General features: G+C 36.8%; 1 protein-coding gene and 1 pseudogene across 2 annotated transcripts; one reads left to right on the top strand and one right to left on the bottom strand.

The window, feature by feature from the left end:
* Positions 1-1832: 1832 nt before the first annotated feature.
* Positions 1833-27626, top strand: LOC148850812 (HECT-like ubiquitin-conjugating enzyme (E2)-binding protein). The gene is made up of 5 exons (XM_088943077.1): positions 1833-2325; positions 3777-3858; positions 7960-8760; positions 10342-10602; positions 25471-27626. Exons 1-5 carry the CDS (start codon positions 1896-1898, stop codon positions 25628-25630), a joined length of 1734 nt encoding a protein of 577 aa, XP_088799203.1. The 5' UTR covers positions 1833-1895; the 3' UTR covers positions 25631-27626.
* LOC148850813 (pentatricopeptide repeat-containing protein At4g21065 pseudogene) lies at positions 25307-27380 on the bottom strand (annotated as a pseudogene). Its single transcript, XR_016098821.1, has one exon. The product of XR_016098821.1 is annotated as a pentatricopeptide repeat-containing protein At4g21065 pseudogene (transcript).

Raw genomic sequence — 27626 nt, 5'->3', positions numbered from 1 at the left:
CCTCTTCCCATGATTCTTGGATTACCTGGTTTGGGGTACCGGAGTTTGGGCATATGTCCAACGGCCAAACGCCAAACGGCTTCATAAATGGGTTGGATCTACGTAGTGGACCTCATTTAAATCGAATAACTCATTTGCTGGAACTAGGCCCATGTCTCAGATTTGTGCGAGCTTTTCAAACCACAAAACAAAATTTTATTGGGCTGGGATCAATTATCATTCTTATGATATTATAATTGTAAACAATCATCACTAACTGGACGGACTATCTTCTGCAAGCTATTCTTTCTGTATGTGCTTCTTGCTGGATTTCTTTTGCACCCAAAATAAGGGGAAATCCATTAAAAAAGGCAAATGGTGAAAAGTGAAAACTCATTGAAAGAAGAAAAGAAAAACAAAATAAGAGAGATGCGTTTGACTGTAAAGCTTACGTCCATGGTAATGGCCTAATGGAAAACTCTGTCAACGTAATTGTCTTCTTTGCTAGTACAGTCCTATATAAATGAAACCCTAATAGAGAAAAGAACCCAATCACAAGCACCCATGTGTCAAATAACGGGTATTGTCTGTTGTGTGTTACGTGGGTTTTAAAGCTTGCTATGGCAGTGTTTCTGTATCACATGTCAAACCAAATTTTTTAAGTACTGGTTATACAAGTAAGTCCTTTAGGCTGCATTTGAAAACGATGCAAAATGTATAAATGTAAATATGTAGTGTGTAAAATAATTTATATAAATTGTAAAGTTAGATAAATTTTGCATTAACAGATTTATCTTCTTATCAAACAGACTCTTAATTGTAATAGATGCAAAGTGTAGTTAATTCAATGAAATCCGACAGTTAACTAGTTGAGATTAGGTAGGTATACAACAATGTTCATCTTAGCTTGTATTTGGTTTGAAAGAAAATCAAAGAGAAAACAGAAAGTTGAGAGTAATATTTTGAGAAATTTCATAAATTTTACTTCCACTTTCTATCTTTTATTTTCTATCAAACCAAACGTGACTTTAAGGGCTGACTTATTTACAAATTGCCTTTTGTGTATACGGAAAGTAATTAGGGATGCAAAAATATACGAGAACTAAACCGGAAAGTCTGGCATATGCATAATGTTGCAAACCTCAGTTTTTTTTTTTTTTTGATAAAACGGGATAATAACATAAATAACATAGGGGCTACACATGTCAGGTTATGTATTGATTACACATAAACAGTTCAATCGTCTGATCTGAACAGATCAGTCAAATGACATTTTTTTTTCTAAATTAAGAAAAATAACTAAAATAAAAATGGGTTTTCAAATAAAAATAACCTAAGTCTGGGTTGAATGGCCGGTTTTTGGATGGAACAGTTCAACCGTGGGTCCGGTGAGGTCAATTAAAACCATGGTTTTGCCATTTTGGAAACCGACACATTTCCCTTGGGTCTTAAAAGTCTTTCAACTATTTTGGAAACCAGTCTATACCTTGTGCTAAAATTTAATTAATTATAATGAGGGTGACGAAAATCGAACATTAAATTATTTGGTCAAAATGACTATAATGCCATCTTAAAATCTTAAAGCTTGCCGCGATTAAGTGATATGATTGAATAGATTTTATTTTCTAACATTGGGAGCATATCAAATAATAGTATTAGAATCAATGATGTCATCGAAAAATGTTGTCAATACACAGGGGAACGTTGTGTGGCGCCCCCGTGTGGGGGCAGATGTGAACTCTTGTTTGTGACCGGAAGGGCATACGTGATTTATCCTAGACAGGGTAATGGCAAGGGTATATTGGGAAAAACGTTTTTCTTCCTCCTACTTTTTTTTTCGTTTTTTGATTTAAGCGGGAGGAGAGAACAATGGTGCGAACTGCGAAATCTCGTTAGAAGGTAGAAAGTAGAAACTGATGGATTGTGAGTTTCGCGCCCTCGAAAACCCTAGAAAGTGGCGGTTTACATGGGAAACCCAAGCTCACATCCCAATCCTTCGGTTGTTTCTTTTCAATCCGAACATCAAACCTGTAAGTCAATGCCAGAATTTGAAGGTCTCTTTGAACTTCGAGGACTTTATGCTTCAGGTTGGCTGGATTGAAGGGATCAATGATGGAATTCTCAATTTATCACTTACGGTTCCCGTACCCAGGGTTTTGGTTGATTTGGACTCTTCCGTAGATTTTAGAGCGACGGAGGATCACATTGAGGTTAAGCTTGCTCTGCTTCTTCCAGTTGATCATCCGATCGTTACGAGCCTCATTTCTGCACAGGATTTTCCCGACGAGGGTTTTGTTAATGAAAGTGGGCTTTTGGATAGATTGCAGCCTCTTTCAGTGGATTCTGGTAAGAAAATTTCATGGTCTTTTCATTTCAGACTCTGACAGCAACATGTTATTGCTGTACTTAGCTTATTTATTTTTTCATCTATTTTGCACTTACTTGTGTTATCGTTATTACGAGCTAGTAGTCTGTTGTCACAGACTTAAATATGATATGAATTCATCGTTCTTTAGGTTATCGCTTGGAAAGTGTATCGTCCTTTGCTTAATTGCTTCTTTAATTTTAAGTACATTCTTATTTGCATGGACATTCACAGGTATCCGAATTTCAAATAGTTATAGTGTTGATATTAGGTAAACAATGAGAAACTATTTCCCTAAGAGTGTCTTAAAGGTGGTTTGGGTAATCGCATGGAAAGCATTTAGGCTACCTCATTGTGCTAATTAGGGAATTATATACTGCCAATTAAGCTATGTTAGGGTAATTTAAATGGTTTTACTTATCTGGAGCATGCGGTTTCTTTAGCCCCCGCCCGTTCTGATGGTATAGGAAGACACTGTAATGCCATTTATAACACTTCCTTTTTTTCTTGTGAAATGAAACCAATGCTTTCCTGCCTCAATTGATGCATATGTTGCATGTTAGCTATTAGGCAAGATGGTTGTTTCTACGACTAGCAATGCACAACGTCATTATTTTTGGGTTGGTTGGATATATGACATTTTCTAGTTTTGAGGCCCTGCTGGTAATGCGATTATGCTTTACTTTAGATGAAAGGTTAGCCTTTTTTTATGGTGATTCAAGGGAATCCCGTAGAGAGGAGATCAATTATTTATATTGGTAGTACTTGATGACTTATCAGGTATTTGGACTTCATTGGGTACTAGCAGTGATCTTTCTCACAGTTTCTGTACTCAAATTGGTCTTATTTATGTTTAAGACTCATATTACCAGTGCCTATGAAGTTTACAAATGAGTATAATCAGGGTAAGATTATAGAGACTGCAATTAATTGCCATACATAAAATGTATTCTTCTTTTGTCTGGTGGGGTTCCTCAGATGACTTGCATTTACAGAATTATGCATCTCGTTTACTTTGCGAGATACATTATCTCATTTACTTTCATGTTGATTAGTTCTATATCTAAAAAAACATTAGCTAAGTTTATGGTTACACGGTTTTCTCTGCACATTGATTTGTTTTATTCTTGTAATATATTTTCTGATCATTTTATCTTCACCATGGTATGATTTAAAGTGTTTCTGTGGCCAAAACAGTTGCATGCATTTGTCTGTGTGCACAAAATCAAATTTTATTTAACACGGTTCAATTTGGCTTGCACTCTGGGTTATCTGTTGTTTGGTAATTACTTGGTCCAGAAGAATCAGGCAGTATAGGGGTTTGTTCATGTAAAACATGTTCTATTATCTACTATCTAGCAATACAGTCACTAGTTTGCTTGTAGGTTCTTTTTCTTCTGCATTTCTAACACTATATTATACAATTATTTAGATATAAAGAACCTATCTTCTTGTGGAGGGGTGTATTTCTACTGCAAGAATTGCTCAACTCAGTTGACAGTGAGGCCTCTGAGGTAGTAACCATTTTTTCCACTTTTCCTTCTATTGCTTTTAAGGTTTCAAATATCTGCTTTAATTCTAGATTTCTAGTTACTTGCCTTTACATGTTGAACACTCATTGAGAATGTGTCCTTGGCCCTTGGACTCCTTTCTTGAATCTTTTTTTTTTTTGATAAGTAAAAGTTCATTAAAATTTCATTAAATCAGTAATGATAAGCAACTATTACAAGCTTCCTAGGGGGAGGCATGAGGTGCAGCCTCACTCTTAAAGAAAAAACTGCACAAGAATTACAAATGAGCCCAATACAACTGATCCCTAATTACCCCTTGCTTAGCTAAGGAATCAGCCAAAGCATTAACCTCCCTCCCCACCCATTGTATAATCAAACTCATCTGTTGTGTTAACCATATGAACTTCTTCATTTCATCTCGATAACACCACATCACTGAATTCGACTCTTCTATCCAGCCCACCACCACCTTGGAGTCCCCTTTAGTCACTAGGTTCTCCAAGTTCATATCTTTTGCAATCTGAACACCTTGTAGGACTGCATACAGTTCAGCTTTTAAAGAGTCTTCATTCCCCACTGGTCCTGAATAAAGTGCTACCATATTTCCTTCCTTATCTCTTATGACCCCTCCAATTATGGGACTTGGGTTGCCTTGATTGCTCCCATCAAACTTTGATTTCAAAAAGACCTTCAATGGGAGGTACCCAAATCAACCTTCTTTTAGCTTTCTGTACTAAGCTAGAAGTCATTGAAAACCAGTTCCTCCAAATATCATCAAAAGAGAACTGTCTAAACTAATCCAAAGTTAGTAGCCAATGTATAACCCTGGTCATTAGACTCATTACGTAGTCCATAACTTGTTGTTTACTTCTCTCCTTCTCTTGGAAGATCTTAGCTTGTCTTTCTTCCCATATGGTCCAAATCACTATTGCTCTAGTGCATCTCCATGTTATCCTTCCTCTTCTCTTTGGCCAAGCAAAGGTAGATGGATCAAACAACATCCTAGGTCCTATTTGGCAGTGTTCCTACCTGTTCCTATTCTTTTAGAAATTCCTGTACTAGAACAAGAATTTTATTTCTTGCTCCTCGGGAGTAATAGAGGCGCTTGGCAAGATGTTTTTTGAGAACGCATTTTTGTTCTATTGAAATAGGAATGACGTTTGGATAACGAAACTATTTCTTAATTTGAATAAACGAATTCAGATGATGGAAACTCGACATCTGTTAGAGATGATTGTTGTCGGAGATTAGTTTGGGTGAATCTAGCTAGAGCAATGATAGGTAAATAAGGTATGACGAGAAGGAATATACCTACCTGTTTACGTGAATTTGGCCGGAAATGTTGCCGGAGCTTTGTATCATTTGCTTGACATTCGGTTGTTGACGCAACCGAAGCCAAGGGAGTTCCCTCCTCTGAGATGTGCAACAGCAATGAGGTAGTGTTGAATGAATGAAAGGTGGTTGTTTAGGGCTTGTTTCTATCATTTCGTGTGAAATACCAAACATACCCCTTCTCTTATGTGGGAATTGATGGCATGTGTTTGTTAATATGCATTAACGCTGTGAGAACCACGCATTCTCTAGGAACACGTTCTTTTAGAGTGTCGATTTATCACTGTTCTCACGCGAAAATAGCTTGTTTCTTTCTTTTTTTTGGTACCAAACACATTCCTGCTTTGCGAGAACATCAGGAATGATAGAAATGTCCATACAAAAAAAAAGAATCAATCCCAAATATTTGCAACAAAGGAATAGAAAATTAGTAAGTGGTGTTAACAAGATTCACCTTTAGATTTACAATGATTGCACTAGTTTGGGGAAATACACAAAAAAGGCCTCTTCTTTTGCAAGTAATCCAGAGTGTTAACTTTTCCCATAAACCACTTCCCAACAAAAAGCCTTAATTTTAGTGGGAATCATTTGACACCGAACTTCCTTAATAGGAATGAAATGGGGAATGGCAAAGAGCATTAAAGAAAAAAAAGAGGCATAGGAAAAGAAACCTTTAGAACTTGGGCACCAAACCCTTCTATCCGGTTTAGAAGGCTCTAAGCAGACATTCAAGAAGAAACAAAAGCTCTAACAAATAGATGACTTTTTCATCCCTCAATCCCCTTCAAAACCCAAAATCCCAATTATGACCCAAAGGTAAGATAGGAGGGATTAGAAATTTTGAGATATTCTCATTTTTGTATAAGGAAATGGAATGCAAAGAAGGAAACAAATCCTTTAGAGGCTGGTCACCAAACCAAATGTCTTTCCAAAAGTGGATTAAATTCCCTGGACAAACATCATGCCTAATAAACCTGAGGAAATAAGGGAGGATGCTATGGATTGCTTTCCAAGGTGTCGGCATAGTAGCCCGATGTGATACACCAACACCCCATCCACTCTCCAACCTCCCATGAATACTATCCACCACCTCATGCCACAAGCTATCCCTCTTTAAAATCTATCTCCATAACCACTTCCCTAAGAGAGCCATATGCTTCTTTCTCACATTCCCAATTCCTAAAGACATAAACTACCTTCTTTCTTGCTTTTACACACGATCTCCCACTTAATTAAGTGATCTTTTTTAGCCTCTCCCAACTCCTAAAGGAAATCCCTCATAATTTTTTCTAATTTCTTCTCTTCCCTTGGTGGAATCTTAAGCACAGAGAAGAAGTAGATTGATAGGTTAGTCGAAGTTGATCTTATTAGGGTGATCCTACCCCCCAACGAGATATAATTCCTCTTCCAAGTGGTCAATCTCCTTTCACATCTTTTTACAATGACCAAGGGTTGATAGGACCCTCTAAGCAGCCCACTACCAAATTTAAGGCATTGTCCTCCATGTTAATCCTTGCTATGCAACTCTTATCTAAGTTGATTTTCAAATTTGAGATCCTTTCAAACTTCTTGATCTGTTCTTTTAATCTCCTCACCCTCCTAGCATCTCCCCCTTCACAAAATATTATGATATCAACTGCAAATTGGAGATTAGTACTTGGAACGACTCCTTTCTTGAAGCTTCGTTCATATAGCTTCTTGTTCAACTATGAATTTATATAATTATAGAAGCAGTGTATGTGTAAGATTGCAATATGCTTGTGTGAATTTCATGCACAAAAGTTAGTCTCCAAATATTAATTATATATTAATTATAAAATTGTGGGTTTTAATCTGTGTTTACAGAGGTATTCATTAGTGTATATCATTGCACTTATAATCTATATTATGTGAGAGAGAAAATATACAAAAGAATTTCAATAGAATGGTAAACAAAGAATTGTACAAATAATACAATAACATCAGAAAATGAGAAAGGAATTGTGACATCTTTTAAGTTTTGCAGAAGCTTGTGACTGTAGTTAAGTGGTGAGAATTGTATGCTGTGGTAGCTGTAGAGACTTGCTCTTGAACCCTAAGAGCAATACAATATGTGTAGAAGGGTCTAGAAGAGCTAGGGTTCTGCCAAAATGACTTGGTTGAAGGTATTGAGAAATGACTTGACAGCTAACAATTTGACAGTGGATGTTTCACTTGATAGAGTGGAATGGCCAAACATGATGTTGTAGTAGTTGGGATAAGGCTTTGTTGGGTTGATTTGAGTTTGGCAGAATATCAGCAATGAAATTGTGGCTGATGATGATGCTATTATTTCTCCTTTATGTTGTCCTCACCTTTATTCATCTTCTAGAGGCTTTACCAGGGTTTATACCTGGTTCTTGTCCTTGCCTTTGGTTTCCTAGCTTTGCCCTTTGAATTTGAATGCACTGAATTTATGTAAATTCATCTTTGTAAGGATTATACTCAAAAAGAAAAAAAGGAAAGCCGTTTGAAGTGGATTTGAGTGCCATGTCTCATTCCTTTCGGATATGCTCCTATAAATTTTCTCGTAGTTGTTGAGGTAGTGTTCTCACTGCAATTGTGATTAGTAAACTTACACTGTCCTTCACACATACTGATTCAGAAGTTCTTTAGAACCTTGTACTGGTCAATGGTAATAGGGTTCCTATTTATATCACTTTATCTTTTAATTTGAATACAGCAATTCGAGTGACCCAGTTAACTTTTATAGAAAATCAACTTTAAGTTACTCTTGAGAATTTTCTTGTACAGATTTTTTGTGGAAATGCCATCGGTTAATTGGAGAGAGGTAGCTGATAACTGGTTTGGAGCCTGCTGCTGTTCGTTTGGAGGTGCAAGTGAGAAGATGGTAACTAAGTATGCCAATTCATATGATTGTGCAGAGGGTACTTGCCTAGTAGATGCAGCATCTGTTGTTGTCTGCGAGAGTGACCTTGCTGGATTACCGTTCCATAAGTTAAAATGTGGCTCAGAACCTGATCTTATTGGTGAAGTTGATCGTGCAGAAGCTCTGATAGATTCTTGCAGTACTGATTGTCAAAGTGACCAGACATCTGATATCAATGAGAGATTATTCTGCATGTCGCTTGTGAACAAAAATTGTTCTGCAAACATTGAAGGTGGCCATGCTGAAAAGAAAAAGGACTCTAGTGCTTTACTTGGCACATCTCCTACAATGTCTGATGGATATGTGACACCAGCAGATGAACTTTCTGCCAAGAATCTTGGTTGTTATGAGCATGAAGGGTGCTCACATAATGCATCTGTAATATGTTCTAAGTTTGAAGCACAAGAGTCTAGAGAAAGTATTGGACATCTAGTAAATCAAATGCCACTTCTGAATGGATATCTTGGAAGTGGTTTTATGGTCAGATCCTCCAATATCTCAAAAGATGTTAAGTGGATTGAATTTCTGTGTACTCAATGCTCATCTCTCCTTGGAGCTTACCCATGTGCTAGTAACAATGACGTGCCACTAGATGGTGGCATCCGGCTATTTAAATGTTACATTTCCACTGGTTTGCCAGTTGGTGGATCAGGCGACATATTTAGGTGAGAAAATATTATCTGCAACTTGATCTAAATTACAATGTTATGTAGACCAATCAAACCATAAGAAGCATGTAAGTTCCTCTCTTTTCCTCTGATAGTAAGATGCATTAATGCTCTGGGTTATTGTTATAGTCACATAACATGTAATCATTCCCTACTTATTTAAGGTATTTCAAAAACCTTCAATTTCAGAAAGGGGTACTGGTATGCTCTTGACGAGTGTGGATCTTGAGATGGTGCAATGGATTCATTTTTATTTTTTTGGATCTCACATTCTTTTGTATTTCTGGTAATTGATTTAGAAGTTTAGTTTATGGATCCCGCATTCTTTTAATTCTGGAAGCTTTAGTCAAGTTGCCTTGTGATGGTATTCTGCACTTTGAGTTCAATGACTTTACTTTAAGCACCCAAAAAGATGAGGTCAGAAAGAACTCATTCAAATTAACCCAGGAGTAGCTCCAATAGATGATAAAATGAGGGAAAATACACTTAAGATGGTTTGGTCATGTGCAGAGAAGACCATCTGCAGAACCTATAAGAAGTTATTTGTTACAAGTTGAAGGGGTTAGAAGCGAGGTTTTAAAGGACAAGGCAGAGGCAAGGTGGTTGGGTGTAAGCCTCAAGTTGGTTTGAGGAATAAGTGTCACTGTCTCTCTCTCTCTCTCTCTCTCTCTATATATATATATATATATATATATATAATTTTATGTATGTCAGTACAATTTATTTCTTTTTTATAATATGAATCTTTTGTTTTTGTATTTTTTATTTTTTATGTATATTGCCTTCTCTATCTAAATTAAATGATCTATACATACATACTAAATTTATTGTAATTTTTATGCATTTAAGGATGCAATGTATTTTTTTCATAGCAATTTTTCTTATATTTACTTTCATATATATATATATATATGTGTGTGTGTGTGTTTTAATATTGACCCTATGTTTTTAAAGTTCTATTTTTAAGTTTGTTTCAAGGTTATAACCTTCTTTACCTAAATAAAATTAACCATCTACTTAATTTACATATTTCCTAGTTTATTCACACATATATAACGAATTGAATTTATTTATAATTTCTTTATGCAATTTGGATACAAAGTATTTCTTCCATAGTTAATTTAAGTATTTGCATTTTATTATATTCTTCTCAATATTATGATATTTTTATATTTTATTTTACATTTATAACATTTTCTACTAAAGTAAAATATATGTCACTAAATTTATGTATATTCTAGTATTTTTCAATATAATCTAATTTATAAATGAGGAAGAATGTCTTGTGTTTAGGTTGAGGAATTAATACCAGCAGAGGGGTCTGTGAGGGGAGATAAATGGGCAGACATTTTATTAAATTTTAAATGGCATATGTTTTCATTTGTGGTCTAGGTGTGCTTGATAATGATTCTAACTTTTCTCTTTTATGTATTATTGCATTTTCTTCTCCATTTTCCATATGAGTTCTGTTTTCTTGTCTGTGGTACTAATCTCACCTTGTTGTATTGGTCATTTTGAGTACATATATCCAATGTTAAAATAATTTCTTTAATAATTGATCTGAAATGCCTTGAGCAGGAAGCACACTCTGCAAGGCATGCTTGTCAATCAGCTATTGGAAAGTGCAATGGATGAATTATCATTCCGAACATTGGTCAGGGATCTGAGTTCCAAATTACCTGTTCTATGTATTGTCCTCCTAAATCCTGATGCTTGGTGTTGCACTGGACATTGTTTAGAAATGGAAGGGACTGTTGGACCTGTTTCAAAAATATATCTGCACCCTGTTGTTAAGGTGTTATTTTCTGAATGCAGTGATCCTTCAGAAGTCCAAACAAGGTTAGTTGGTTAGCTTTGATTTGATATATGTTCTATTTTCTTTGCATTTGCACAGTTAAAGGATGAAAAAAAGAGTATCATCTAAAAGCCGGACTTCTATTTATTTTACAAGTATTCTCAGTTGTACTTGAATTAGGTAAGCATGGAGAACTGAGAAACCTAATTCAATGATGAAAACTAGCTCACTCTCTAGGGTTGTGATCTTTGATTGGGAAAAGTAAAATTTTACAGGGATTCATTTGTAGACATGGTCACAAATCACTGAACCATGTTAAAGCTTGTTTGTTCTTCTCTGTTATTGCATTTACTTTGTTTTTTTCTTGATTTCTAACACAATTATATCTTCAACTTTTTTATTCATTTGTTTGGACAAAATTTTGTATAATTTCTTGAAATCTAACTCTTGTTTCAAGGCCCATGTACTTGCAAAATTAATGTCACTTTGCAAAACATGTGAGGAATCAATTTTCCATTTTTCCATTGTTAGTATGTAGGTTCATTTTGTCAAGCTATTTGAGAGGTAATGGGTGACTTTTCCAATGATTTGTTTTGGGTGGAGCTAGCTACATTTTCTATTACATTTAAAGGAAATAGCTTCTTAGTTAGCATATGATTGGAAAAGTGGAGCATTATCAGGTTTTCCTAGTTATATTTGTTAAGGAATTTGATGATCTGGATGGTGTTTGGAAGAAGGGAAGCAGGATGAGGGAGGGGAGCAATGTAGGGTGGGCTTGGGTTTGGCAAAAGGGACATTTCGATGGTTCAAAACAGAAAGGATGAGGGTGGTTGGAGTGGTATCAGCTTTGGGTTGGAAGAAAAGCAAGGAACCAGAGCCTCTTTTGCTGAAAAAGCCCAATTGCTGACCTGGTCCACTAAAGGAAATACAAACTTGAAAGTCTGTTTTGGTATCTGTTATTTTGAACTAGACAGATGTGGGGAGTGGGATCAAAAAGTGTTTCTTGAAGGTTGCTTGTTAGAAGAGGTGGACATGAGCTTGTTGATGGCAAAGCTGCAATGATGGGAGGTAATGCAGTAGGGTATGATATTGGGGGTGAGGGTGTGTCATGAGTGAGAGAATTTCTCTTCATCCTTTCATTGAAGAACTGAGTTAGTAGGGTGCTGAACACTGGGGCAAGAAATGTTGGAGGGGCTTTGTTCCATCTTTACCGGTGGGAACAGGGGGTTGATGTCTGGAACAAGGGAGTTTCTGAGCCGACTAAAGTTTGGGTGCACATAGTGGGCTTACCTTTGTACCTTTGGTGTGAATATTTGGTTTGATTTTGGAAGATTGGTGATTTTTGTGGAGGCTATATTGAAACTGAATACTTGGAGAGAGCTAAGGAAATAGTTGAGTGGATTGGAATAAAATGCAAATGGAAGGGCTATCCACTGAAGGAGGTGAGTGATTGACCAAAAAAGGACTTTAGTGGTACCCTTGTGGATGGAACTCAAGCTGGAGGAGGTTGAAGCTTGACCCTCCATTGGAGATGCGTGAAGAGTAGGTCTAGTAGGATGTTAATGAAGTAAGCGTGTTTAAAGTGAATGGAGAGCTAGATGTGAATAGAGTTGAGAAAGGAAAACAAGTAGCAGTTGCTAATAGTGGCGATGTCATGGGTGGTCTTCCATTAGAAAGAAGATTGGTTGCCAGTGTTGTGGAAGGAAAAAGGGCCTCACAATCCAATGGAAACAAGGGACACGTGGCTTGTATTATAGAGGTTGGATTACCTAGGATTGAAGGTGATGGGGCTATGGGTGATCCGAACTGTAGCTGCTCTGTAGTCGATTTGCAAAAAGATGTAGGAGGTAGTAGATTGTCAAAGGTTCAAATTTCAAACTAGGAGCTTTTGATCGAAGCGGTGGTGGGAAGGTGTCTTGACTCTTGAAAGACTAAGGGTGATATTGGAGAGTTGGTAGGGTGATCACGGGCCAAGTCGAGCTTTACATTATAGCCTAGGCTCAGGCCTGGCCCAGCTTGGGGTTTCGGGCTTGAAACATAAGCCCGAGCCTAGATCTACTGATCTACACGGGCCTAGGCCAGGCCGGGCCTGATTTTGGGCCAATGTTTTTCATATATAAAACATTACATATATATAATATTTTATATTAAATGACATATATACTTATTATTATACATTATATAATATAAATTATACTTGTCATATTATAATATTTATATAAAAAATCTATAATGTAATATTAAATAACATGTGTACATGCATATACATTATACATAAAATGTGTATGTTTAAATATATGTGGGCCAGGCCGAGCTTGAAGTATTAGGCCTAGGTTCGGCCCTAAAATTTGTGGGCCTGATGCAGGCCTGGGCCTGGGCTGGGCTGAAATGATCACCCCTAAGAGTTGGTCTCAAGTTTAATTGGAGGAAAGGGAGTGGGGCCCAATGTTTCATCTAATGGGAGGGTAGAGGACTGGCTTCAATGGGAAGGACATGCCCATCTAAGTGCAGCCAATGGATTTGATCAGGAAGGGCTGGACACTTCTTTTGGGCCAAATTGGACTTGCACTGTGGACCCAATTGGGGAGTATTACTAACCCGATTCATACCCAAAACCTTGTTGAGGTGGGAAATAAGGAGTTAGTAGGCTCGAGAGAAACTGGTTCAAATGTTTTTGGCCTGGAGGGTATGGAGGTTGAAGAAAGGGGTGGTGAGGAGGGAGTGACCGTCCAAGTTAATAAGAGGACAGCGAGAAAGGTGTAGAGTGTTTGGAAAGTCCTCTGGCTACTATTCTAGCAGCCAAGTGGAAAGGAAGCACTTTAGATAGCATGGTGCTTGATGGTGGAAATACAGGTACATTACTGGGTTATCCTTTTGGGGATTGGGGGGGGGGGAGGGAAGAGGCATTGCCTTGGGTTCTCTCTCAAAGCTTCTTTCTATGGGGGAGTTCCTTGGGGAGTGGATTAGAGGAATGGAGGAAACAAAGTTTCTCCTTATGGAAATCGAAAAGAAGGCTATTGAGGAAAAGTCGAAGAACTAACAAGGAGTTATTTTGTTTAGCTTGGGGGCTTAATGATAGGGATGGAAGCAGTGCTCAAGGGGGAAGGGTGTAAACGGTTTTGAGGATTTTTCTTGTTTCATTGAGGGTCTCAGGATAATTACTTGGAATGATACATTATGATAGGGTCTAAATTTTAGTAGAAGCATTGTTACTAACAATTTTTTAAATAAGTGGCACCCAAGTATCTTGTGTCTGCAGGAAACAAAGTTGGAAAGGGTAGGGGTGGTGGTGGTGAGAAGCATTTGAAGGCAGAGAGATTGTGATTATGCATTCGCTCTATTAGAAGGGATAGTAGGTGGAATTCTGGTATTTGAGGCCTTACTGTAGTTAGGTTAAGGGATAAGTTTTTGGGTAATATTTCAGTTTCTCTGCACCTTGAGTTAGTAGTGGATGATTTCAGTTGGGTGCTGGTGACAGTTTATGGTCCTAATGAGGATGGTGATAGGGCTCTATTTTGGGATGAGTTGGATGTAATCCATTTAAGGTGGGACTCTCCTTGTGTATTGGGGGAGTTTTCAGTGCAGTGAGATTCTCTTTTGAGAAAAAGGGGGTACATGTAGAGGAAGCAGGGTAAGGAGCTTCAACCAGTTTATGAACAAGTGGAGCTTGTTTGATCTTCCTTTGACAGGAGCGAAAGTTACTTGGACTAATAATCAGGAAACCCTTGTCTTGGTTAAATTGGACAGGTTTTGCAAGTCAAGAGGCATTGCAAAGACTTGTTTTTGATCATGTTATAGTTTTGCTAGATGATGGAGATATCTCGCCCAAGAAGGCACCTTTCAGGTTTGAGCAAAGCTGGTTTGAAGTTGAAGGTTTTGTGGATTTGTTGCGTAATTGGTGGGTAAGTTGTGAGGTGTTTGGTTTTGCCATCCATATTTTTGCTACAAAGCTTGCTTTCTTAAAGGAAAAGCTGAAATTGTGGAAGAAAGAGATTTATGAGAAGAATGAGATCCTCAAGAGGGAATGTCTATTGACTGTTGCAGAGGACAATAGAGCAGAGGAACATGGTCCCATTGCTCATACGGAGGACAGAAGATTGAAGGCAAATTGACAGGTTGGCATATCAAGATGAAATTAAATGGAGACAGGGATCTTGTTGTTTGTGGCTAAAACAAGGGGACAACAGGCAAGTGGAAGACGAAGGGAAAACCCTACTAAAAGTTGGAGATCGGTGGGGGAGCATAATTGATTTTTATAAGGAGCTATTTAAAGAGAAGTGGCACCGTAGACCAAAGCTTGATGGGCTGGAGTTTGATAGTTTGTCTTCAGAAGAGGAGAGAGAGTTGGAAAAGCCTTTTGAGGAAGAGGAGAAGCCGTTTACGAAATGGAGGCCAATAAAGCCCCTGGCTTGGATGGGTTTATGATGGCTTTTTATAAGAATTGCTAGGGTTTTCTCAAAGAAGTCCAGTTGAAGGTGTTCTTGAAGTTTAATTTTGATGGTGTTTCGGAAAAAAGTCTAAATTCAACTTTTATTTCCTTAATCCCAAAGAAAAAGGATGCTGCAAACATGAAGGATTTTCGTCCTATTAGCCTGGTTGGAAGTGTATAAATTATTGCAAAGGTGCTGTCTTGTAGAATAAAAAGAGTAGTGGGGTCTATTATCTCAAAATATCAAAGTGCATTTGTTGGAGGGAGGCATATTTTGGTGGAATTTTGGACTCTTGGATGAGTAGAGGTGAAGAGGGGTGTGCTTATTAAAGTGGATTTGGAGAAGGCCTCCTGGTTGGAAGTATGCATAAATTATTGCGAAGGTGCTGTCTTGTAGAGTAAAAAGAGTAGTGGGGTCTATTATCTCAAAATATGAAAGTGCATTTGTTGGAGGGAGACAGATTTTGGACTCTTGGATGAGTAGAGGTGAAGGGGGGTGTGCTTATTAAAGTGGATTTGGAGAAGGCCTATGATCATGTTAGCTGGTCTTTTCTGGACTATATGCTCTCAGCAAGACGATCAAGAGAGTGGAGGAGCTGGGCATGATTGAGGGTTTTAGGATGTGTGAGGTGAGGAGCATCCCTCTTTTACAGTTTACAGATGACACTCTCTTCTTTTGTAAGACTGTTCCAGACAAAGTTTTGAATCTGAGTTTCATCTTAAAATGGTTAGAGGCCGTCTCAGGTTTGAAAAGCATCTTTTTTAAGAGTGAATGCTGATTTATTGGCTAATTTGTTCAGCTGTAAAGTTGGCAAATTACCACAAGATACTTGGGGCTTCCACTGGGAGAGAAGTGAATTGCAAAATCAGTTTGAAATCTAGTGATTGAAAGGGTGGAAAGAAGGTTGGAAAAATTGATGAGGGATTTTTTATGGAATGGCTGGAAGGATGGGGGGAAGTTCATTTAGTGGGCTGGAAAAAGGTTTGTCAACCTAAAGAGAGTGGTGGTGTGGGGGTAAGGAACTTGTTTCTCTTAAACAAGGGTCTTTTTTGCATTGTTGTTTTGCTAGAAGGCTGTGGTCCAAAGTTTTAGACATTTTTGGGCTACACTTTTGTTTTCCATAATCTGTTCTGGAACTTTTAACTAGTTGGCGGATGAAGGGCATGAGTGAAAAAGGGAAAGTAGTTTGGAAAGTGATTACTCTGGCAATTTTTCAACTGTGGATGGAAAGAAACGACAGAACTTTTGAAGCTGTTGAGATATATAATTGTATAGGAACTATGGGGTAGAATTCATTCTTGGGTTGCAGTGAACAGAAGTTTTACAAGTATTCCATTCAGCTCTTTTTTGAATTCCACTTTGTTATTTTTGTAATGGTTGAGCAATACTTTTTGTACGGGTGGATATAATGAATTCACAGTTTCTTGCTGTGCAGAGTGGGGGTGTTTTTATCTTTAATACAATAGATTACCTTTTCTCAAAAAAAAAAAAAAACTGCAGTAATTGATAGATTGTATTCTTTGAATGTCATGTTGCTTAAATCAGATAGTTGCAACTTCCTTCACTTGAGGCTGAGCCCCTTCATAATGTTAATGTTTTCTAGTTAACTTGTTCACAAGAACAACTATTACCGGTAATTACAGTTGTATTGCTAATAATTATCGATAATAATTGTAATGATAAAGTTTGATGTGGACCAAGAGAGAGTTCAAAATTCCACATTTGCTAGTGTGCTAATGACACAACCGTCTTTTCTGAGACTATAGACAACTCTGCAGCCGACTTATATAATCAAGTGTCTTGTGTATCAGGATTGCAAGTAGATCTAAATAAGACACTCCTGAAATTAAATTGGAGGAATGGAATCTCCAGCCACAGTTATCAGTAGGTGATAAGGCGTTCATGGCGGATTGCCTTGCTTAATCACTGATTTTTTTTTTCTAATCAACACATATTGATTATTTTCATCATCACCATGTTCTTATTTCTTTCGTCCTTTTCTTTTCTTTTCTTCTTTTCCTAGGACAAAAATAGAGGCTCAACCCCTCTATTTTCTGAAGTTTCATTAATTTCTTACATCTTTTTCTTGAATATGTTGATTTTCTATGTTTCAAATGAAGCTTATATGGTTTTTATGAAGATTATAGAAAATTAATAGTGCAAGATGGTTGTAGCTTGCTACGAAACCTAAGGCTGTGTTTGTTTGTGTGATGGGAATGGGAAAAAAAGAATATTATTCCGTTCCTAGGACCATGCGAACTCATTGTTCTGCATGTTAAGCTATCTTTGTATTTCTTGATTGTCAATGTAAGGTAATAGACCCTAGAGGCATATTTTCAAGACATTGAGGTGAGGTTAGGTGCAAGGTTCAAAGTATCGGAAACGCAATTTTAAAAAACGCATCGGGATACGTTTTAGACACGCATAGATATGGATGAAAAATCAAGATACACATAAATATGATAGAAAATTCAAATAAATCGTAAAAAATATATTAGTAATAATACTTACAAGTTTTATATGATTGTAAATAAGCCATTTAAATGTAAAAAACATATTTTAATGTTTATATAAATGTGACATATCAAGATATAATTAGTAACCGTTGAAAAATGATGGAATAACTAAAATGTGAAAAAAAACAAAAAAAACCTAAAATGTGAATATATATATATATCGATTTTCAAATAACCTAAATAATTTATCTTAATATTTATAATTAATTTCAGCATTTATTAATAAGCACTATTAAGAAAAGATAAAATTTACTTAAAACTAAAAATGTATATAGTTATAACAAGAAAATTGGAGTGGCTTAGTGGCGAAGTTATGGGTGTTAAAATCTAGTGACCAAGGTTCAAGTCTTGCTAATGTTAACATTTGTAGTTTTTATATTAACGAAGTGAAATTAATGAGAGAGAGGATCATTAATTAATCGAATTAATGAAAGAATTGGAATTAGGCACTAAATTTCAAATTTGAATTTAAATTTGTCTTAAATATAGGACTAATTAACTAATTAATGAAGGAGAAGTTAGACATAAATATAGGAGTAACAAATGACATTAATGGGAGAGATTTGGTATTAAATATAAATTAACCAAATTAATGGAAGAAGGGAAACCAAAAGGATTCGGTTTGTATCGGCCTGTTTCGGGTTTGTATCGACCGACACATATCCAAAACATCCCGATACAGGCCCGTATCGATCGATGCATACGAAAAAAATGAAATAAATGATTTAGATGCGTTTCGTGTATTGAGTTCTTATCGAAACGGTACGTACCGGTCGATACAGACCGATACGTTATGATATTTTGAACCTTGGTTAGGTGATGGTTTTTTTTTTGGATAAAACCTATCTTTAACTATTAATTGTCGTTTAGTAGGTGATGGGTGTTTCTTAGAATAAAAACCAGAAGTCCTAGGGTAATTCATGGAGACTACCTCTATGATCCACTACCTTACCAGGAATATCAAGACATATGAAGGTAGCCTAACACGTGGAGCAATGAGTTCATATAATCATGACAATGGCCTTTAAAAAAACCTGCACATGCTATATAAGTCAAAGAACAAACCAATTTATTCTCAAAAAGCCTCCTATTTCTTTCTATACATATTGACTAAAATCATTGCTGCCAGCATTGCTAACCATATGATCTTCTCTTTTTTCGATAGATCTCTCTCTCTCTCTCTTTCTCTCTCTCTCTCTCTCTCTCTATATATATATATATATATATATATATATATATACAAGGATTTAAATATCAATACGATACGTCCAATACGGGGTGTATCGTATTGGTATCGGTTAGTAATGATACGGGATACACTACAAATACAAGCGTATCCCATCAATTGTTCGTATTGAACAGATATGGATATGTATTGGCCTGTATTACATTGTATCGGCCGATACACACTAGTACGTGCTGCGTCCATTCAGTAATCTCCATAAAAAATGCAAATTAGGTGATTCGAACTCGGGTCACCTCACACACATTTAGAATTTGATGCATTTCCAAACCAATAAGCCACACTACATTTCGTGATATAAAGTAAAATAAAATAAGTTTTATTAAGGCTCAGTTTGGAAGGAGTACAAATACAAATATGTACAACACAAATACAAACAAAATAATATAAAATGTAAGATTTTGTACTCTACAAATTTGTATTTGTACTCCTTCCAAACTGAGCCTAACGTTTTTTGTTCACATGCAATTCAAATAAAAAACACATTTATATTTAACAACTCTAATTAAAAATTAAAAAAATAATATTTAAAAATAGTATATTATAAACCAATAGAATAAATAATGTATCAAATTCACATTTATATAAAAAAAGATAATTTTTAATATCAAGAAATTTATACAAATAGAATATTAATAATAGAATAATTATTTTAATACTTAAAATTTATAAAATTGCACACAATATAGGTCTTAAAATTTTTATATACTTTTATTAGTTATTAACTAATATTTTAATTTACATTAATAAGCAATAACAACATATTTATTATTTACAAAGAAAATGAAAATATTATATACAAAATACTGAAGAATATAATATTAAGTTGAATCTATCAAATTCACTAATCTACATTTATTTCAAAAAATGATTTTTTATTTAGTAAAATTTATATAAATTAAAATTTTAATAATGGAATAATTATTTTAGTAATTAAAAACTATGAATTTTTGTATGACATGCATCTTAGAAATTTTAGCAAATTTGATATACTTTAAGTTAAGATTATATTTTTATAAATTATTAATTGATATTTTAATTTGCACTTGAAAATTTAATATTTAGTTGACTTTTTCTTTTTGTTAAAAAATTAAAATAGTAAAACAAAAAATAATTGATATAATAATTAAAATATAATAGGTGCATATGTTTAGTGTCTTGGACTCTTGATTGATGCACTATAAATAAAGTTATGCACCCCGGTTCATTAATCGTAATATATTTCTTAATTTATTATCCTTAATATTTACATTTTTTCATGTATTTATATACTATTTTGTGATCGTTTTGATCTTAAATTTAGTGTTATTAAATATGCTTATGAAAATTTGTATGTATTTCCCTAGTGTATCCATGCATTTCCATCTTTTTCGTCCGTATCAATGCTTTTCCAAAGCGTATCCGTATCCGAGTTGTCCGATACAATACCCGATACCGATACTTTAATCATTGTATACACACACACACATTATACATCTGCTTGGTTCCACCATCATACCTCCGGTAGGCAGGGTGTCACCTTATGTGACTGCCATGCCAAAAAAAGCTACTTCAAGGGGAGCTACAATTTTCCATTCTCCACCTCTTCATAATGCAGCTTGTTGTAAAAAGATTTTACTGTGAAGTCTGTTGATTTTTCCCACACCCAAATCCTTTCGTCACTTCTTGCTCTGTCTGGCCTGATTGTGGTAATTCTTTACATCAACTTCATCCATTGCCCTAACTCCCAATTTTTCAGGTTCCTTCTGAAAACAGGGCACCAAACACCTGCATCCCTTTCCTGTAAAAAAAAGCCTCTGTACTACTAATCAAGCATTCCTTGTTCTTTGCAATCTCAAACAGTGTTGGGAACATCTTTCGTAGAGTTTGATTTCCATGCCAAGTGTCCTGCCAGAATTTTATACTTGTTCCATTTCATACTTCAAAGTTAACTCCCTTTAAATCTTCAAGGTTGACTCCCTTTTTTAGATCAATCTTCAAAGTTGTCTCCCTTCTTAATTTCCCTTGCTGATTTCTGGATACTATATGCTTGTAGCTGCATTTCAAGCTCATACTTTGCTCAGTTAATTTCCATGGTGGGTTGCAATCTTCTAATGATTTAAATATGGGCATGTGACAGTATTACTGAAAAAAAATATGGACATGCCACAACTAGCAAGTAATAGGGCCCAGATTATTTTAGTAGGCTTCAATTTATACTGCACTTCAGCTAATGAAATTGTTTAGATGTAGTTTTTTAGTCAGTTCACATCCAATCCTTATCCCAACTATATGGAGGTGGCTACATGAGTTCTGTTTCGCCAATCCATTCTATTTAAAGCCATATCCATTGTTAAATTATTAGTGCTTAAATCATTTCTTACTACTTCTACCCATGTCCTTTTTGGTCTACCCCAAGTTCTTCTAGCCCCTTCAATGTGTAACGAATCACTTCTAAGTTCTAACTAGTGCAGTTGGTGGTCTTCTATGCATGTGCTCAAACCCAAACCATTTTAGTCTATTCTCTCTCATTTTATTATATTTTTTGATAAATTAATAGATTTTATTGACCAGAGATTAAAGCAGTTACAAGCTCCCCTTGGGGGGCACAAGATGCAGCCACATCCTTGAGCCCAAAAAACTGAAAGTTGAACTGAAAAAATTAAGTATTACAACTCAGCCCCAAATAGTAACTCCCTAACAGCCTCTTGTTTAGCCAAGACATCAGCCATAGCATTGGCTGACCTGCTCACCCATTGTATTCTGATGGTCATATCCCTTGCTAGCCACTTGACTTTCCTTAATAAGTCCCCGTATTTCCAAATAGCAGAATCTGGACCTGTAACAACCCTACCACCACCTTAGAGTCTCCTTCATTACATAATCTGTTGACACCCAGTTGGCTTGCAATCTGAATTACTTGTACTGCATCTAGTAGTTCAGCTCTAGTAGTCTCCTGATCCCACTGGGCCTGAGAAAGGAGAGAATAAGTTGCCAGCCTCTATTTTATGAACCTATCCACGGGTGGAAACCAATATGAAATACTTCTAGTGCTTCTTGTGGAGCTATTAGCCACTGCAAACCAGTTTCTCCATAGATCATCAAATGTATTAGAGTGGAATGAGATAAGGGTTCTCAACCAATGTGTTGCCCTTGTTAATCGTGGCCAGTCCACACCTTCCACACTCAACCTAGTACTCAAAGGCCTTCTGCAAATTGACTTAAAATGCTCCACAAAGGTCTTGGCTATTTCATCCTAAGAGAATATTTTCTGCCCATTGATCTCTAATTTAGTCACCAAGTATAAACTTCTCTCATTTGCAATAGCATGAAAAAATTTGGTGTTCCCATCACCCTCCTTAATCCATGTGTATCTTGATTTTTGTCTCCAGGGTATTTCCTCTCTATAAAGAACCTCATCCAACTCTTTCAACTTCCATCTCAACTCCCTTTCTTGTTCATTAATGAGCCTTAAAGATTCTTTTTCATACAGAGCCTCAATATTGGAAAACAGGGAAAATTTTTGCTCCTCTATCTGCCCAAAATGGGTCCTATTCCACTTTATTATTTTGGATCCGAGTCTTTTCAGTTTTTTTATGAAATTAGACTCCTTTCCACGTTATCCCTGTTAGCTCCTCATTCCACCATTCCTTAATCTTGTGAACAAAATCAGGATGAGCCAACCACATATTCTCAAATCTGAAGGGTCTGGGTCCACTAATTAGGGGTTTCGGGCCTAACTTAATTGGGTAGTAGTTAGAGGTTACTTTGGGCAAGGCTCTAGCAACCAAATCCCTCCAAGGAGTCTTCCAACCCTCATTGAAAAGGAATCTATCGAACTTCGAACAGATTGGGTATTCTTGGAAGTTGTACCACGTGAAGTTGGCTTGCAGCGAATTTCCTTTAAATGGAAAGTATTGATGAATTCATTGAATTTTCTCATGCTGGTTGTTATAAATTGATTAGGGTTATTTGACTCGTTACAAAATCTGATCACATTAAAATCTCCTCCCAAACACCAGGGCCTTTCCCACAAACCTTGGATTCCAAATAGTTCTTCCCACATCTCATTCCTTTCTCTGTATCTATTTGGTTCATACACATTAGTTAGAATCCAAGTGAATCCATCCTCACAAATTTTCAACTTTAAGGCAGTGTTTTCAAAACCGGACTAGATCAGACGGTTGGACCGGAAAAAGGGAACCAATCACTTGATCGGTTTCGTTTTACCCCAAAACCTTTGGCCAAAAACTGTTGATTTGGTTAGTAAACTACTGACATGGGCGGTTGAACCGTTGACTTGGACAACGATTTTAGGCCATTTTTTGTTTTTTGTTTTTTTTTTTAATTATTTTTTGTTAGAGCGAGTCATCCATTCGGACTGGATGGTCGGATTGTTTGACTTGGGAACCAGACCCCAGAATGGCGCCTTGTCCGGTCTGGTTTTAAAAACCTTGCTTTAAGGAAACTGAAAAGTTACCTATAAGTTCCTCCGCTGGTTCTACTGCATCATTCCTCCAAAGAGTAACCAATCCCCTCGAGGCACCCAAGAGGGATCCAAGGTCCAATTCACTTCTCTAGCTCTCCACACACTTCTAACCCATCTTTTGTCTAACTCTGCTAGCTTAGTTTCCTGCAGCATCACTATGTCTGGTCTTTCTCTTCTGAGTAAGTCCTTGATCGTCCTTCTCTTCTAATAAACCCCTCACATTCCAGCTGATTATTTTCATTATAACCAGTCAATAAGTGACCCACTTGTAATGCAGAGCCCTAATTTGGAGCCTTCTTCTCCCTATTCTTTCTCATTCTATTAACTACTGGAGCTACTCCTAGGTTCCTTTGGATAACTTCATTCCCAATCCTATCCTTTCTAGTTTTCCACTCATCCAGCTTGCATTCACATTTCTGCCACATTCATTTTTTGGACATGTTTCTTGGCTGCCCAACATTCTGCTCCATACAACATAGCTGGGCCTCATAACTGTTATAGAATTTTCCTTTTAATCTAAGTGGTATTTACTTGTCACATAAAAGTCCAGGTGCACCTCTTCATTTTGCCTATCCTGCTCTAAATCTTTGGGTGGCATCCTCAATCTCTCCCTGTTATAAATTATCGAACCAAGGTACCAGAAATGGTTACATTGAGTTTATCTCTTGATCTCCAATCCCAAGTGTATCATGATTTACTTTTTTAGTAAGTTTATTATTAAGATAATTATGATTTAGAATTAAGTAAATCAATCAGTAGATAGAAATGAAAAAACTATAAAAAAAGTTTTGCAAACAGGAGATTAATAGGGTTATAAAGAACCTTTGCTTTTAGAGGCACTTGTATAGCTTTCAAGGCACTGAAGCGAGGCTAGGCAATGGGGATGGACCTTGTTGCCCAGGTAGTGATTATTTCTTCTTTTTCTTTTAAAATAAAAATATTGAATCCTAGGTAATTACTTTGGTTTCATGGCAACCAGCAACCATCTTTCATGAGTAATTACCAATAATCTTCATAAAAAATTGTAAACTTCATATTAAAATGGAAATATTTACCGAGGCTACCCATTCTCTGTACTGATATTCTCTTTTTTAATAAAATCATTTTCACTGATAAAAAAAATATTTACAAGAATGATAAAAGTGCCAAGCACTCCAATCACCCCAAAATGATGACTTGTCTCTCTTTTTCTATACCCAAAGTGTTTGAAATCATGTTAAAATTGAGAACCATAATGGAAAGTCAACATAGTCATGAGAAGAAAAATAAGAAAGAAAAGAAAATTCAGAAATTATAGGGGTTGGATTGAGCCCTAGTTTTTTGTCCTAGGAAAAAAAATTAAGAAAAGAAAGGGTAGTTTAAGTTCTTCCTTGTTTATTGGTTCAGGTCAAGGTTGAAAATATCAATACACCCGATATGCCAGTAGAGGCGCATCGGTAGTTTTTTTTTTTTTTCAAATCTGGTTCAGAAGGGTCGGTTTAAGGTCGTCCACCCCCTGTACCGGTCAAAACCCCGATACACTCTCTGTAGGGGTGTATCGGGAAGCTCCCAATACGATATATATATATAAATTCCCAATACGATATGTTTTCGGCCGATACGTATTGATACTTTGAACCTTGGTTCAGGTTTTGAAGTCTTCAGGGGTGCAAGACAGCATACACCAACATGTTTGTTGATTGAACCCTGACAAATGAGAAAATAATAAAAGAAACTAGTATATTAATCCACAGAATGAATAACTTAGTGTAATAATGGGTGCCTTGTCACCTAGGCATTGCCTTGACCAAGGATGAAAATATCAACACCCACAGAACCAAAAATTGGGTATCATGTGTGTGTCTGTGACTCAATTTGAGTGGAGAGTTTGGCACTATTAATGTCTTTTTAGTTGGACTCACCCTTTTTGTCACTGCATGGTCAACCCATAATAGGTTTTTGTGATGCAGTAAATCTCATATCTTCAGATGTCTAGGGTGAACCTCCAGGCCCTCCTTGGGCTTATAGGTATAAATCCTAAGATCAAATCCCTCTTCTAATAGCTAGTCCATCAACTTGTTTCATTGAGAGAAAAAAATGTTAATGAGCACATTTTTCCAATTCTAATAGTTATAAAGCTTGGTCTGTGTTGTTGGTACTTGTTATAGAGTCAAATATAGTATTCTGTGTTTCTTGAAGTACTTTGGTACATTAGCATCCCATTCTCTTTTTGTTTTCCTCTGTAGAGCAGCTAATGAAATTTGAGGTTTATGCAGGATGATGGAGGAGTGGGCAACTAAGAATCAGACAGACGAGGTACACATGATAGCACATCAAATAAAAGAATTGGTTAAATTCCTCAAGTCGGCTCAGGATAGATTTCCACCTTCATGTTCTTCTCTTCAGGGATTGTGTTTAGCATGTCTGGACAGATAATAAATAGCTCGTGCTCAGATCCTTGAAAATAACATTTTTCTCATTACCAGAAATCCCCACAAGAACATTTTCCATTCTTGAAATGGTGGAACCTGATGCGATCTCTAATAATGATCTCTCGCTGGTATATTTTTGAGATCAGTTTCATCACAGAGTGGCAATCCTCACAAGATCGCAAGTTCTTCACAATCCTAATTTTGGTTGTGGGGTTTGTCTTTATTAGCCCAAAAGCAACAGCAAGCTTTTCACTATGGTGGTGCAATTGAAAAGCTTTCTCCTCGTCCTCGATATCAAGCATGACTTCTGAAAGTTTTGGTTGGTAGCCTTGTCCTATCAGTCGCCTTGCTATGTCTTCCAACTTTGTATATATTTTTTTTGCTTCTTGATGACACGAGTCCCCTGCTACAAATTCATGGGTGGTACCTTCCACTTCAATCTTACTAGACCCTGGTGGTTTTTCGAGTTTCTTCTGATTCATCAACTCTCTCACTTTTGCCTTTTCATGCCATTTTCCAGCTGAGGCAAACACATTTCCAAGGAGAACATAACTTCCACTGTCATTGGTTTTGACATTTTGAAGGTGGTTCATCAAACGCTCGCACCTATCAGTATCTCCATGAACTTTAGAGGCCCAAATCAGGGTTCGCCATAGCACTGCATCAGGTCTTATTGGCATCTTCTGGATAAATTCTTCTGCATCTTTCAGATGCCCAGTTCGAGCAAGAAGATCAGCCATGCATCCATAGTGTTGAATTGTGGGTCTTACTCCATATATCATCTCCATATTTTCCAAGTAGTAGTAGCCCTTGCTAACCCAACCTGCATTTCTGCAAGCAGATAAAACTGCAGTTATTGTTCGTTCATCTGGTCTCAGATTAAATTCTCTCATTTGATCAAACAGATCAATGGCATCTTTACACCGTCCATGGCTGGCGAGGCCGGAAATCATGGCTGTCCATGCGAAAATATCTTTGTTTATAATTGCTGCAAATACCCGTTGAGCACTATCTACACACCCGCATTTTGTGTACATGTCAATCAGAGCTGTAGAGACATTAGACTTTGAATCAAGTCCAATCTGTTTGGCAATCTGATGAACTTTCTGCCCGATACCCAGTGCTCCTGTGTCAGCGGAAGCTCTCAGAACAGACACTAAAGTTGCATCATTTGGTGTAATGCCATCATCTCGCATATGTTCAAACAACTTTAATGCTTTGATTGGTTGATCGTCGTCAACATGCCCATCAATGATTGAGGTCCAAGAGACAACATCTCGATCAGGCATTTTCTCGAATACATGTACTGCATAACTAAGCTCTCCACATGAGGAGTACATATGGATGAGAGAATTTTGTATGAACCGATCGGATTCAAGGCCTGCTTTGTAGATGAGTGCATGGAGTTGTTTTCCTTCATGGTTCCATTGTAGGCGTGCGCAGGATTTGAGGAGGAAGGGGTAGGTGAAGTTGTCCGGGTTTGGTGCATGCTCTTGCTGCCACGTTGAGAGGAAAAAGAGAAGTGCCTCGCTAGGCTCTGCGCTTGCTGCATAGCCTCTGATCATGGTGTTCCAGAAATATGAATTAGGGTGTTGGAGGGAATTGAAAATTTGACGGGCATAGGTGAGATTTCCTGAATTCGAAAGGGCAGAGAAGGTGAAGATTTTGCTCAGGGAGAGGGTGTTTTGGTCCTCTCCCCTCTTGATTAGTTGGGCGTGGAGTTGCATGGCATGGTTCATGGTTGTGATTTCCATATTGGGTTGGGGGTGGAGTGGGTCTGGGAGATCGAATGGACTAAGCTTCTAGCAGCTATAGTTTGTATCAGAACTAATATTTTCGGTCATAGTTATATGTGCACCAAAACAATAGTCAATAGCACCGGTTCTGTTTTTCCCAAAACTGTTGATTTTGGTCAGCAAACTGTTGAACCGGCCTGTTAATCATTCGAACTGTTTGAACGGTTTTGACTTTTTTCAATTTTTATTATTTTTTTATTTTTT

The sequence above is a fragment of the Nelumbo lutea genome, chromosome 5 (assembly GCF_056320005.1).
Source record: "Nelumbo lutea isolate HS-2025 chromosome 5, American lotus-T2T, whole genome shotgun sequence".
Classification (NCBI taxonomy): Eukaryota; Viridiplantae; Streptophyta; class Magnoliopsida; order Proteales; family Nelumbonaceae; genus Nelumbo; species Nelumbo lutea.
The sequence above is the reverse complement of the archived record's forward strand: the minus strand, read 5'-3'. Positions and strand labels throughout refer to the sequence as shown.

Coding starts and splice junctions, on each gene's coding strand:
- LOC148850812 (XM_088943077.1), top strand. CDS start 1,896: ATGGATTGTGAGTTTCGCGCCCTCGAAAACCCTAGAAAGTGGCGGTTT. Junction 3,859..7,959: donor TTGACAGTGAGGCCTCTGAG/GTAGTAACCATT, acceptor TTTCTTGTACAG/ATTTTTTGTGGAAATGCCAT. Junction 8,761..10,341: donor GGATCAGGCGACATATTTAG/GTGAGAAAATAT, acceptor TGCCTTGAGCAG/GAAGCACACTCTGCAAGGCA.